We start from the raw sequence: 15,779 nt of genomic DNA on the forward strand, positions 1-15,779 counted from the left end.
CCCAATCCACTCCATCATACTTACCCACCTTCTTCCTGTCTAGGCTTCCTTCGCCTTCATTGACGTTGGCATGTGTATGCACAATAGAGCCAGAGTTTTGGCTTAGTTCTGAAACCAAATCTACGTCTCTATTGCTCAAGCTGGGTGCCTGCGCAATAGAGATGTATTAAAGACTATGAAAGACAAACAAACTGTGAGGACAGCTGAAGAAGATACATTAAACTGTGGAGTTAGCAGGAGGGGTTTATTAAACTGTGGGGGCAGCTGGAAAGGGACATTAATCTGTGGGAGCAATTTGAGGAAGGCATTAAATTGTGAGTGCAACTGGAGGGGGACACTAAACTGTGGGTGATCCGGGACAGCGACTTCATACTGTGGGGGCAATTGGTGGGGACACTATAATGTGGGGCATATCATGTTAGATAAACTGTGGGGGTGTTATAATGTGTTGGGGGCACAAATAGAAATGGATGGGCAGAGTCAAAATGGAAGTAGGTGGGGATACATTTGTCACAGCACACACAGTGTGTCGTACATTCTGTCTCTCCTTCTGTGCTTTGATATTTTTTCGAGGTATACACACTCTTTACCTCAGAGTATGCTACTCGCATGAGCTAAAATCCAAGTCAAGCACGAGATAAACTGAGATGGAAAGACCCCTTTAAGCAATCTTCTAGTCACTCAACATAGAGACACAGTTACTTAGAAATTCAGCATCCACTTAGGACTCTACAATACAGAGTGGCATCTGCTCCTCACTTCCTCCTCTAGTCCTTTATTCCTCTCCACCATGGCAAAATTAGGACAACTTTGGCTCCAAGTCCCCTTTCCTGGGTGTTAACTTGGTCCTTTCTTGTAGCCACTATTGTGGAAATAAAGTTGTTTTTTTAGCCTTTGAATAGCAATGGAAATATTCTCTTTAGAAGTAAGATTACTTTCTGCAAGCTTCTGGGGCCCAATGGTGTGGTACAGCATAGCTCAATGTCCCTGGTATTAACTGCCACTACCACTCCCATTTACAGTGATGATGCAACAGAAATCAAATGCTATTCTAATCCTCAAAAATCACAAAGTAGAAATTCACTTCGTATATTCAGTCCAAATATTTAGTAACATCTTACTACGTGAAGTGTTCATGTGGGACACTACACATATGAGGTGTTGAGGAATTGCCTGTTAAGCAATGGCCCAGTGGCTGCTGCTGAATCCAGGAAGGAAGAGAATGACAGAAAAAGTGAGTTCTAAACTTGACCCAGCCCCTGTCCCTACCTACTTGCCTCAATTACCCTAGGCGGTAGAGGTCAACTGGGTGACAGTCCCTTCTCTGGATAAGTGTTTACACAGAAGAGGACAAGACAAAACAACACAGAAGCAGAGTCAGCAAGCCGAGGTCATACCAGAGAGACAAACAATACCAAATTGCAATCCAAAAGAGTAGTAACAAGGAAAGCCAAAGGTCAGAACCCACCCTAGACTCGATTGGTAGATCGGCTGTCAATCACAAAGGTAAGGCTAACTATCAGAGGAGCAGAGGGAAAGCAAGGTGAAGGAGATGGTTGTGGTGGAAAATCAATTACAGAGGTGAGGGAATAGGACAGTGTTCAGACAATACAAGAACAACTTAGAGCAAGGAATCGTAGCCAGACAAGCCTCTTGCGATGTACAATGCAGCCAGAGGATGGTTCACAAGTTCGAACGGGTGCGGACGTAACATGAGGAAAGCGGGCATTTGCCTCCATCGTCCCCTCAACCCACTTCTGCAAAGCATTGCGGATGTATTTGCATAATGTTAAGTGTTTAACTTTCCTAGATATAACCAGCCTGCTAGTGAGTGTTTGCTCTTAAACTTGAACCCGCTTGTCAATGCATTTCATTTCCACCAGCTGTCCCTCTATAAAACAAGTAACACATTTGTGAAAGGAAAATACAGCAATCTTGTAAAGCATTAAGTTAATCACATCTAATAGTGAGTCCATTCTTGAGTGATGACTTGTTTTTCCATGAGTTACAAAAATACATTTGGATTATTTCCAATTATGCTTGAAAATGAGTGGCCTTAGAACACCTTTTATTTATGTCATCACATGTCTTTCCATGGCAACAGATGCAAACAAATACTGTATAGGTGTTACAGGGTCACAAGACAGTAACTAGGAAGGGCGGATAAACATCTCGCGGAGAAATACTCTCATGTATTCCAAATATTTCACTGCATGTGACCGAAGAGAAAGACGGCCAAGAGTTTGGGAAAGCTTCCGGTTGTATTGTGCAACATATTTTTAATTCACAAATATCCAAAAATATTCAGAAATCATTTGGACGATAATAGTATATAATAATATTACAATAATAATAATAATAATAATATATAATGTGTGATAAAGGAAGAATATTGTCAGTTATTGCAAGGAAAAAAACATTTTTACTGTTGTAACAGTTAAGAGAAGGGCAAAAGATAAATAAAGTAAAAAGTGTTGTCAAAATGGTGAAACTATTTTTCATAAAATATTGCTGGTTAGAAGGGATCTTTAATATGCAAGCTTCATTAAATCAGGAAAAAATAATCCAAAAATCTGAAAATAACAACCATGGAAACACAATTATTTTACATTAAATTTCTTATTTTGAGTGAAAGCAACACTGAAGAAGAAAATCTTTGTTCAAAGTAGTAGTAGGTAAATTTTACATCATTTATATAACTAATAAAAATGCATGCAAATATATACTGTACAATACTAATATCAAAAGTTTGAAAATAGAATATTATTTTAGCCTACGCCTGGCATGATTCTGTATGTATCTTGCTTTTTTAACTGTTATGTTGTCATCTATACTATGCTATTCTATGTTATCTAAAGAATAGTATACAAGAGTATAGAGAGTATACATTTTTATGGTAAGTCAGTGGCAGATGGCTATAGGGGTATGTAAGGGCAGATGCTTTTATATGTTTGCCAAAAATGTCACTTTCCAAACTATGACAAACAGACTCTTCATAATAGTGTGAGCTTAGCTATAGCTACAATAAGAAAGGTATGTATTTGATGAGTAGTTGTTTTTAAATATAAAGTTATTATTAACCCTTAAGTACTCTCATGGTGTCTATCATACACCACTATTATACACATAGCATTATAATAGACACCATAATAGTACTTAAGGGTTAATCATAGCAGAAACTACGATGATAGGTGAAGGGTAGACTAATGTGTGAGACATATGGTAATATAACTTGATGGCAATTTGCATTAAAAAAAATAATATATATATATATATATATATATGTATGTATAAGATTTTCTTAGTTTTTCTTTAATTGTAATTTTTTTGGAAGTTTTTATATTGTACAAAAGCAAGGTAATTGGAATGGAGGAACAGTAACAGAAAAATGAAAACAATACAGTGTAAATGCTACATCTAGCAGCAAGAAAGCTGAAAACCAGCTATTCCAACATGGACATACAGTACATGAATGACTAACAACACAAACTCAACACATAAAAAGTGGGGAAAGAGGAAGACGGGAAGGTGAAGATTGGGGTTAGAGACCTTGCATGATCCAGTAAGTGTACATTCACATGGAGGAAAATGGTGCTGAATTTGGTGTGGAATCCACGTCAGATTCAGTGCTGATAAAAAGCCTCCCATTGACTTCAATGGGTTCCTTTTTCTGCTAGCATATATTAGATGACATGTAGTATGTAAAGTACTCTCTGTACACGTATATTATACATACATACACACGTATAAAAACAAATTATTGGATTTAAAACGTACTTTATGCAAAACGTGCTAATGGTATGTGTATATTATACATATATATAGTCAAATAAATAGAAGGTATTGGATATTATGTAGTACATACAGTAAGTATATATAATATATAGAAATACTCATATAAGTCTATAAAGAACATGATCTGTAGAGTTCCTTAGTAAGATATTAAGTATAAATACCACTAAATTAAATATATAAACTGATTGTCCCATCAAGGTATTTGTTACGAAGGAGAAATTGTCCAAATATAGTGTGTGCTGGAATTATAATATACTTTCTTCATACAGAATATTCTGATCTGGTAATTTCTTTAATGGGTTTTTTACCCGAGGAAGTCTTCATAGAGCGGTTTCCTGACCTGCTGAAGGAAATACGATATTTGTCATAGCTTGTAGATCTTCACCTCAAAAAATAAAGAATTTTAGCTTTTTCAGTGTAAACAACCATTTAAGTCAAAGGCCCCACATTATAGAACAGTTACTTTTTTGTTGAAGAGTTTGAGGCGGTTTTTTTTTTTGAGACATAGCCAGGAGTGGAGCGAGGGGTACAAGCGGCTTTCTTTATATTTTACCTTTCTTTTGTAGCCAAAACAGTATCGCAAAATATATATATATAAAAAAGGAGGTTCTCCATAATGTGGGGCCTCAGCCTATCGGTAGTAATAATGAAGAGTTTTCCTACAAAAAAAACAATGTATTTCCTCATATTTTTTGGTGAAAAAAAACACAAGTCAGATATTTGGGGGAAGATAGTAGAAACGTGATAAACTTGTTAGAAACATTGGAATTTTGTAGTGTTTCTACTTATTCATGTTTTGGTTTTTTTTCCCAGAAGCTCAAAAAGTATGACAAGAATACCTGTGTGTGTGTGTGTAAAGCCTAATGGAAGTTTGATAGTTGTATATTTATTGTCCTATTTCTATCCATCTTTATGTGATGGGTCATAGGTGACAAGCTCATTTTGCCTGCCTAGTTCCATTCAGATTCTACCTATAGAACCAAGAAGGAAAATGCAGAGCTACATTTATATAAAATGTATGCAAAAATTACACTTCAGACTAGAACACTATAAATATATCATTCAATCCATTTAATCTGTACTAGTATTGTACATTTAAGCTTGTCAAGATTCCTGATTGAAGATGAGTCCGCAGCATTACTATGACCTACTTTTATCTTTTATCCACAAAACTTGTAGGAACTATTGGCTGTAATACTTGATGCTACATTATGTTATTAATTCCTATTCCATACATGGGATATACTAGTTATTTGCAAATAAAAATGATACAATTTATAGATTGTTTTTCAAGTTATTTTTTTTGTTGTAGTGAAGTTTTTCTAATTTATAAGAAACATTCAGCAAACACTGAATTGTACAGTAACACAATGAAAACACATAATAAGTAATTATATAGATATGTTACCTCCAGTCTGATGATATTATTCTATAATATTTACCACGAAGTGACCTCTTGGTTGAAAAATACGAGAATTGATGGTTTCCTTAAATAAAGCATCTTTTCACCGTCTTATTAGGATATGTATCCAGCCAGTGGAAAATCAGAAAATGCAGCCTTGTCGAATTAAGCTGTAGTTGAAATCTGTAACTTTATACACTCTCATGAAACACACTTACTGGTAAGCCAGCTAATATACTGCATGAAGTGACTTGTAATAATTCAGTTTTCAGTGTATAACATCATACCATACACCACTTAACGGGGGCATTTTGTGTCCCATGTAATTCTCTATGCCGGATAATTGAGAGAATGTGCTATTTTGCACTTTTTGCACATAGCAGCTGCTAACAAATGCTACTTAGTATTCAGAATATATTAAGAAGACATTCCATTTGTCATAGGGCATTTTGTAATATCGCCTAAATTATTATTTCCCATTAAGTCAAATGGTGTGAATTTCAAATAATGTGACATTTTGACACTTCACGCTAAAAATTTACATTTTCGTTTCTAAATGGTCCATTATTTATTAAGGAGGATCTCTGTCCTGGCATGTTTGATTTTGTATATACTTGCAATCCCCACAGGACACCAATTTTGGAAAATATTTTTATACTTAGAATTCTGCAGCGTACTGTTCCTCAGTTATTCCTCCTGGAAATGTTTGACTACATTGACAAACGGTGTGGCCATTTCCCTTTTTAATATGTTTTGTTCCTGCACAACTTAGTACTTTTAGCTGAAAATATACAGTACATAGTGTATGGTAATTGGATTGGAACGAGCTTGTCCTTAAGGTTGTGACCCCAAGTTGCAGATTTTTCTGCATTTTTTGAGACAAAGGCAAGAATGGCTACAAAGGGAATGAGAAGTATATAGGAAGCTCTTATACTTCTACTTTCTGCACAATCCACTCTTGGGCTAAAAAAAAAAAAAAACCTGCAAAATTTTCAACCACAAAAGCTGCATTTCTGTAACATGGGGCTTCAGTTTAAAGAAAAAATTCCCATAAACAACATTTATCATCTAACCTCAGGATAGGCAATAAATGTGTGATTAAACCTCACACGGCCAATGATAAACCTAAAGACACTCCATAATATAGCATTTATCGACAAAAATTTGCTGTTTTAACTGTTATAAGAATATACATGTTTATTTCTATCCTTAAAAATTCTTACACTTTTAAGTAAAAATTGACCCCACAAAATAGAAGAAAATAACCTCATACTGTTCCCCTTCACTTACTACTCTTTTATATGCCGGATTCATATAATACTACAGGTGCTGCCACCCATTATAATGACCCATATTCGGCAGCAGTTTTAGAATATGGAATTCTTATGACTTTGATATACATTGTTGTCACAGTTCACAGCACAATAGTGGGATAATGTTTGTGAATATAGTTTAAGCCCCTCATTCACACGACCGGTTCACACCATGAACTGCTAGGAGTCCCTGCCTCCCAACGACAATCTATGTGGGACTTCTGTAGACATGTGTAGTCTTATGCATGTCTGTGTTAAGTCAGTTAGAACAGAGATTTCAGAGTGAAAATCAGTTTAATAGGAAAGATTTTGGGGAGTATAACAGACTCATAAGAGTTAAAGTAATCATTTTTCTCTCATAAAATATATGTAAAAGTTTCTTATATTCACATGTACTAATAGCCCGGAGGGTAACTTGAGAGGGTGCAGAGAGTGCAATAGTATCCAGGCCCAGGATCCTTAGGGGGCCCATATGTACTGGCATAACCTGAACGGTTCACATTGGTCTCACCTGACACTGGGGGTCCATAAGTGCATTGTAAGTTTACTTCCACTGGCAAAAGGAGAAAAAAAAATTATCTTTTCATGCCAAAGGGAGCAAATGGCCAAAACAGAGTCAAGGATGGATTCTGTGAGGGGAGCACAGTACAAATGGGGAAATAATTGCTATAGGTGACTCAAGCAGGACTGTTGCACAAGAGCCCTTGAGCCTTTAGTTACGCCATTGCTAATAGCTTATGCAAGGTTTGTTGAAACCACCGTGAATATTTAACCTCTTCACGACCATTAAACATACATTTGGGGTGCACAAGTGGAATGCTCTGGAGTGTAGTCAGTATAATATTGTTTGGATGCCGGCTGTGTTATGCAGCTGACATCTTCCAGTAACAGTCAAAATTGGTTATCATCTCAATCACAGTTATTAACCCCTTAGATGCCACAGCCAATTGAAACTGCAGCACTTAGAGGATTGTATTTTGGCCATCTGGCCTTTCTCTTACTGATTGGTGACCCCGTCAAGTTTACGTGGGGAGCTGTTTGGTTGTCATAACAGATAGGAACCTATTGAAGGCTCGCAGGCCTGTTATTGCATTAGGCAACCTGTAACAGAACACCAGTAAAACCACAACATATTTCAATACAGAAGTACTGCAATATATTGCACAAGGAACCAATGATTACATGTTAAGCCCTCTAAGGCAATGCTTCTTACCTTTTTAAGCAAAGTATCCCCCTAGTTAGAAAATGTTCTAACTAAGTACCCCCAGAGTAGCAGTCTCTTATAAAAGTTAACCAAAAAAAGCTTTGTTTGGAGCCTTCATTAACAGTTATGTTATGGCCCCCTCAGTGCCCCACATGTAGTATAATGGTCCCTCAGTGCACCCACATGTAGTATAATGGTCCCTCAGTGCACCCACATGTAGTATAATGGTTCCTCAGTGCACCCACATGTAGTATAATTGTCCCTCAGTACACCCACATGTAGCATAATGGTCCAATCAGTGCACCCACACTGAGTGCTATGCCCCATCAGTATTCCCATACGTAGTTTAATATCCCGCACACTCAGTAGAATGGCGCCACAGCCATGCCCCCACATGTAAGATAATAGCCTTCTACAGCGCCCGCACATGTAGCATTCATTGCTTACCATGCTGATTCATGCCTCCTCTCTTTCTCTCTTTTTTTTTTTTTTTTTTTTTAATCCTGAAATCATGCCATCTTTTATCCATGTGCAAAAAAGTGAGGACATGCCACACTAAAAAAGTGCATAGCGGCGTGTTCCATTGCAAGCCCTCTCTTAAAAGAGAGGAAGGGGGATCAGAGAAGTGAAAAATAAACACAGTTTACCATAGCTCGCCTGTAACTACTATGAGGGCCTCCATCAGTGCTGCACTTTTAAAATAAAGATGGCTCATCCTTGCAGACTAATAAAAAATATCTAGGAGCCAGAAGATCTACAAAAGAATGCAATAGCTACAAAATAGATGAATTTTGAACAAATCTACACAATACAGATTTTTTTTTGCACAGAAATTGACCTGCCATGTAGATTTTAAAAGCCTCAGCATGTCAAGTTATGGATTGATTATGGATTTACTACAGAATTCCCCATTTTCCATTTGGAAAATCAAATCTGTACCCACAAATCTGTTCAGTCCACAAAGTCCAGATAAATTATCAATAATAATCACCTCTGCTTTTTTTTTTTTTTTTTAATGTAATTTTACGTCAAAAATTTTTTCTAATAGGAAAGTGACAAAAAAAAAACTAAATTAAAATTTGCAAGATTTGATGTGGATTTTTGGTTACACATTTTCCTGTGTTCTTCAGTATTTGTGGATATATTCTTGACGTGAAGTTACAGTTCATTCCACATTCTTCAAATACTGTGTCAGTTAGGGAGCCTTCACACGGTGTTTATGCTCCGCTCATTCTGAACGTAAACTCGTTCAGAGTGAGCGGCGTAAAAAACAGATCCTATTGACTTCAATGGATGCCGGCATATGCACGCTACCCATTGAAATCAATGGGAGGCTTTTTTACCTATTCCTTTCAATGTGATACGCGTGTAACAATGGGATCAGGTTTTTTCGCCATTCACTCTGAACGAGTTTACGTTCAGAATGAGCGGAGCGTAAACTCCGTGTGAAGGCTCCCTTAGGGTCAGTGCACACAGAGTTTTTTGGTGCTGATTTTGACGCTGAATCCGCCTCAAAATCAGCCTCCAAAATAAGAATCCCAATAGAACTCTATGCCTCAAAATCAGCGGCAAAAAAACTCTGTGTGCACTGACCCTAAGGTTATATTAGTGTTGTTAGTGCCTAGAAGCAGAAGACTTTCTAGTTGCAATAGAGATGGCCTAGATATGTGATATTATTCTTTGTGGGTTCTCAGAATTTTGGAGCATAAATACAAACAATTATTCCAATAGGATTTTATGTAGTATTACAGATCTTTTTGTGGATCTGTAGTATTGCACCTGTGGAATTCTATGGCCACAGTATCCATTTTTGTATGCCTCCACTTCATAAATGTACGGATTTTTTTGTGATGGGTTTTTATTGCTATATTTAGGAAGTACTTCCCCCTATAAACATTGCTACTACGGGGTAGTATAATACCATGTGGTATCTAAAATTTTTCTATATGGAAACCATAGGGACACCACGTGCTGACTGCAGGCTCTTTGCGCACTGCTTTTCTTTGTACATAGGAAGTGATACTATTTTTTTTTAAAAAACAGCTTTTTTAAGTTCTGTACTTCTGCTGAACTGTTTTATACCAAGAATACTTTCTGAATTCACTCACTCCAGTAAGGACATAGGGAAATTAATACAAACAGGATGTCCAAGGGAGTGTGGGAAAATAATGAATGGAAGCACTGAAGTAGTGTTGGTATTAAGTACGTAATGTGTATCACCCAGCTTGTTTATTATTAGTTTTGATCTGCTCCCAAGTAGGAAAGACACCTGTGATGTTATGTCAGCAGCCGCTCCTCAGAATGGTTCAGCCAGTCAATCAGTGTTCATATAAGCCAATGAGTCACTTGAATTGAAGACAAGCCTTCAGGACAGCTGGTGCAGGGTACATGAATGCGCCAGTGTTTAATGAGAAAGTCAGTGAAAGTATCAGGTCCTTACTGTAAACAAACAAAGACGAGAACAATTAATCCAGCATTGTAACTAAAAATGATTGAAAATAACGCAATTCTGAGATTCATTGACCAAATCCTGAAAACCCATTCACTAGAAATTCTAAATAATCTTAAAGGGGTTGTCCAGGATAAACGGAGAATTAACCCCTAAACTAAACTCCCTCCCCTACCTAAATTCTAATTTACTTCAATTTAAAAAAATCTAGAATTACCCATATCACTGGAGTGGTCAGAGGAGCCAAGAGTGAGGCTTGCAGAGTATAGTTGTGAGCATAGGTCAGGTAGAGGTCTAGAAAGTCAGTAGACAAGATATTGAGGACAGGAAAACAAGTCTAGTCAAAACCACAAGACTGGGTTCACAGGGTGCTTTTCTGTTGGGTTTTTATTGAAGGTTTGATGGTTTCTGCATGCTTTTTTAGTTACAGTAGTGACTAGCGTATTATAATATGAATTTCATTTTTAAATTGAAAACTTCTTTGTATTAAGTGGATACGTAACATAATGAAGTTAACATTAATAGGATAAGCATTGTACATAGCATTATGCTAGATGGATGTATTGACAGTTGGATAAAAAAAACATACTGGTTATTGATTTTCAGTCACAAAAGCCATTGCAATTGACTTCACATCAGATAGGAGGCATGTCCACCTTTTGACCCTTTGTTTGCATCTATTAATTTTGCAATGGAGGAAGTTTTCCAGACCTTTTAGTCTCTATCACCACTACCAGGAGAACATCTTCAATATATGTTGTACTCACTGGGGGGAATTTATCAAGACTAGTGATTGTTATGCCAGTCTTAATTGATGCCACAACAGATATACAACATGCCATAAAGAGTCTCAGGCCTCTTAGTAATTCTAATGCATGCAGGTTTATGATATAACTCATGCCAGTTTTCTCACTGTCAAAAAAAATAGATTATATCCTATTTATACCCATTTTCAAGGATCCCTCAATAGACTCAGATCTATGAGGGATCAAGGAACGGTGCAAGGAAAAAGTTCAGCGGCAGGCCAGCTTGAGAACTGATGAAACACCGATGCAGGCGGATGATCGACGCCAACAACATGCAGACGAAGTCACGGGCAGAAGCTAGTGTGTGAATAAACTCTACCATACATATAAGAGTTTGCCATCATTTACACTACAAAAGTGGATTAGAGGATGATGAATGTGGTGTAAGTGATAACTCGCCATGCCCACTTACTGAAAGTGACGATAGGTAGCGCAAAAACACAAATTGTGATTATTTTGGGCGCAAGCAGTGTTAAATTGTTGCAAATCTTTGACTGGCATAAACAATATAGGGAATTGCCCCAATGTCTTTTTACCTTTTGTCTTTTGTATACTATAAAACTCTTATTTATGTAGCCAATGCAATAATGACTAAGAAAAAATAAAGATACATGCCATAGAAAAGCAGCTTAAATTGGGGTCAGTTGCCATAGGAGACCCCAGCACTTTTTCCACTAGCTTTCTTACATTACCTAATGGCTCTTAAAGGGGTTGTCCCATCACAAGGATCTTATCTATATTGCTTGTTAATGTGGATATAAGACTTTTCCTAGATAAGTGGACAGCAAAACTGCTTTGTTTGTCCACTATCTTGCTTTATTCAATTCATTGTTGACACAGCCCTTGACTTATCTGCTCAAAAGTCAAGTGATGTATGTGCCTGCTGTCAGGGGGGAGGGAGGAGGGGCTAAGTGCAGGGAGTGAGCCTGTGTATCTAGCTATTCCTGTGTCTACACCACGTGACCTAGGTCCTGCACTCAGATAGGGGAGAGGAGCTGCTTTAATTTCTGAACGTCTTCTGTTCTCCCAGTTATCAGGTTAGCTAATTCAATTGTGTTCATTATGACAGAGACAGGCAGTCTCTGTATGTAACACAGAATGGAGTTGTGTACTTCATGGTCCAATATTGTGCATATAGTGTTGTTTAAGGACCTGTGATGACATCACAGGCCCTTCAGCCGCTCTATAGGATCACGCTATGCGGTGGGCGGAGCTACATGCTAATTTGGGGGCAGAGCTAAACGGCAGCTTGCATGTGAAACCCCGCCCACCAAATGATGCAAGAAACCAGGAAGAAAGAAGATTTTACAGCAGTGAAGACTGGTGAGTATGCGACGTGGGAATACCCCTTCAAGTGTCTAGACGCTAGAACAGACTGTAAGCTGAAGCAACCAGGGAAACTATGTTGGAGAAATTCCTTGCATACCAACTAAAATTTGATGCATAAAAATATAATACGGACTTGTGACACGAGTTCAGGTATTGATGACTGAAAGACATTTGAACTTCTCTGACTATACATGGCTGCATTCTGCTTCCAAGATAAGCACTAAACAGTGTCTAGTTCTGGCACTGCAGTAGGTAACCATCATGAAACATATCTAGGCATATGGGGGTTTCTTCGTGGGGTGTCTCATAACTGTTTGAATGGAAACAGTTCCCACTACATCCCCTGCACCAATCGAAATCACCAGGGCTGTCCCTTTCCCCGGCCGTGTTTGCTCTGGCAATGGAACCATTAGCTGAAGCACTTCAGTTTCATGAGGATATTAAGGATTTTGAGGCAGGGTCTCACTCATATAAACGTAGCTTATTAACGGATAATATCCTCTTAATGACCATTAATCCACAGGTTAGCATGCCTAATTAGTTTAATTTACTTGGCTCCTTTAAACGAATCTCAGATTTTAATGTAAACACTGATAAGTCCGAGGCATTGTTTATTAACACCCCAGTAGCTGACCAGGATCAGATTGTACTGGATTGCGGCTTTCAGAAATGTGATCATTATCTGACATATTTTGGAGTTAATTTGACCCATCATAGATCCTCCCTATTCTGATGGAACTATGCCCCTCTGCTCCAGAGACTATCACTATAACCATTCCCTTTAGATATTTCATTTTCTTAGGGGCCTCCCTCTACATTCCTCTTGCTTTAGCTCCACTGTTCAAAGGAAACTGCATGGATGATCCATTTGGTAGGGGTACTATTTTTCTTTTATATGCTATCTTTTAACACTCCCCATCCCTGATGTTAAATTTAGGGCTTTACAGAATTGGGAAACTGATTTAGGGTATACTCTGTCCTTGGCTAGATGGGATCATTGTTGTAACACTGTATCATGGGGACAGCCATCACGTTTTACTAAATGAGGCATCTCTAAAATTGCTCCACAGAGTCTACCCACATGTGTCAGAGGCTTTTGAGGCTGCAATGACTTAGATAATATGTAGCATATATGGAGGACTTACCCTCTAGTGCATGCCTTTTGGCATAGATATTCTTCTATTAGTGAATAGGCCCAATGGAGACAAGAACAAGGTTTTTTGCCTAGTACAATATATTTCCATCGCTACCCTCATTCATATTGCATCGCAATGGCGAACTCCCAGCGTATCACGCTCAGCAGTGGTACATAGGATTCATCTTATTCTGTTACAGTGGGTACGGAAAGTATTCAGACCCCTATAAATTTTTCACTTTTTGTTTCATTGCAGCCATTTGCTAAAATCAGAAAAGTTCATTTTATTTCTCATTAATATACACTCCGCTCCATCTTGACAGATAAAACCCAGAAATGTAGATATTTTTGCAAACTTATTAAAAAAGAAAAACTGAAATATCACATACAGTAAGTATTCAGACCCTTTGCTCAGTATTAAGTATTCTCACCCTTTTGAGCTAGTACAGCCATGAGTATTCTTGTAAATGATGCAACATGTTTTTCACATCTGGATTTGGGAATCCTCTGCCATTCTTCCTTGCAGATCCTCTCCAGTTGGATGTTGAACATTGGTAGACAGCCATTTTCAGGTCTCTCCAGAGATGCTCAATTGGGTTTAGGTCAGGGCTTTGGCTGGCCAGTCAAGAATGGTCACAGTGTTGTTCCGAAGCTACTCCTTTGTTATTTTAGCTGTGCTTATGGTCAACGTCTTGTTGGAAGGTGAACCTTTGGCCCAGTCTGAGGTCAAGAGCACTCAGGAAGAGGTTTTCTTCCAGGATATCTCTGTAGTTGGCCGCATTCATCTTTCCTTCAATTGTAACCGGTTGTCCTGTCCCTGCAGCTGAAAAACATCCCCATACCATGATGCAGCCACCACCATATTTTTCTGTTGGGATTGTATTGGGCAGGTGATCAGCAGTGCCTGGTTTTCTCCACACATACCACTTAGAATTAGAACCCCAAAAAGTTCAATCTACGTCTCAATAGACCACAGAATCTTATTTCTCAAAGTCTGAAAGTCCTTCATGTGCTTTTTGGCAAACTCTATGTGGGCTCACATATGTCTTGCACTGAGGAGAGGCTTCCTTCTGGCCACTCTGCCACTGGTGAAGAACTGTAGTGATATTTGACTTTGTGGAACTTTCTCCCATCTTCCTATTGCATCGTTGGAGTTCAGCCACAGTGATCTTTGGATTCTTCTTTACCTCCCTCACTAAGGCTCTTCTCTCACAGTTGCTCAGTTTGGCTGGATGGTCAGGTCTAGGAAGAGCTGTGGTCATCCCAAACTTCTTCCATTTAAGGATTATGGAGGCCACTGTGCTCTTAGGAACCTTGAGTGCTGCAGAAATTCTTTTGTAACCTTGGCCAGATCTGTGCCTTGCCACAGTTGTGTCCCTGAGATCCTTGGGCAGTTCTTTTGACCTCATGATTCTCATTTGCTGTGACATGCACTGTGAGCTGTGAGGTCTTACTGTATATAGAAAGGTGTGTGGACACCATGCCGAAAACACAAAGACCCCATTATAGTCTATGGGGTCTGTGTGCTGTCATCGCTCACCGCTTGTCAATGCGTTCGGTATTCCATTCAGGGGGTCCTCAAGCAGACTTTCCGAACGGAATACTGATGCAAATGTGAACCACCCCTAAGCCACACTAGTGACGCACAACACGTTCATGAGTGTGGTATCTGACATGTGTACTACAATTGTGCCTCAGTTTCAGCTGGTGCATTTTAATTAGTAAATCTGCCCTAAAGTGCTTAGCTTTAGTTTTTCTGTTACTTTTCTATTAGATTTGTGCTACTAGAAGATTTGTATTGTTTGGAAGTAAATCTGTGTTCTTTCATTTAAAATTAGAAAGTCACCTTTAAATGTATACGCCATATATACTTTAATTGGTAGAATTTATTGCTTAAATTATCTTTGCATCATGTTTATGTCCTACATTTCTGAAAGCTCTGCTCAAAACATAGAGAATAATTGCATAAGGAGGTAGAATAAATTCTATGTCCCAAAGTATTGGAAAAGTTTATTTGCATATTTAATTTAGCGAAATGCAAAAACAATTTTTGTGACTCATTTTCAAATTTCTTTTGACAGCTTTTACTTCTTTAGACCAGAAGAAGCGAACTAGCAATGGAGCATGTTGTCTCTTAACGCCTCCACCTCCACCAATTTTCCCTCCACCGCCTTTCTTCAGAGAACGCAGAAGCACAGTAAGTACCTAGACTAGTAGGGATTAGAGATGAGCGAACACTAAAATGTTCGAGGTTCGAAATTCGATTCGAACAGCCGCTCACTGTTTGAGTGTTCGAATGGGTTTCGAACCCCATTATAGTCTATGGGGAACATAAACTCGTTAAGG

General features: G+C 38.2%; 1 protein-coding gene across 2 annotated transcripts in view; it reads left to right on the forward strand.

Moving 5' to 3' along the window:
* The window catches only part of COLQ (collagen like tail subunit of asymmetric acetylcholinesterase), an 89,583-nt gene that overhangs the window by 8,459 nt on the left and 65,345 nt on the right, over nt 1–15,779 (forward strand). For both annotated transcript variants that reach the window (XM_075271455.1, XM_075271456.1), the window contains exon 2: nt 15,515–15,630. In XM_075271455.1, the coding sequence (XP_075127556.1) occupies nt 15,515–15,630 (116 nt within the window). The remainder of the gene's footprint in view (nt 1–15,514; nt 15,631–15,779) is intronic.

The sequence above is a fragment of the Leptodactylus fuscus genome, chromosome 4, assembly GCF_031893055.1.
Source record: "Leptodactylus fuscus isolate aLepFus1 chromosome 4, aLepFus1.hap2, whole genome shotgun sequence".
Taxonomy (NCBI): domain Eukaryota; kingdom Metazoa; phylum Chordata; class Amphibia; order Anura; family Leptodactylidae; genus Leptodactylus; species Leptodactylus fuscus.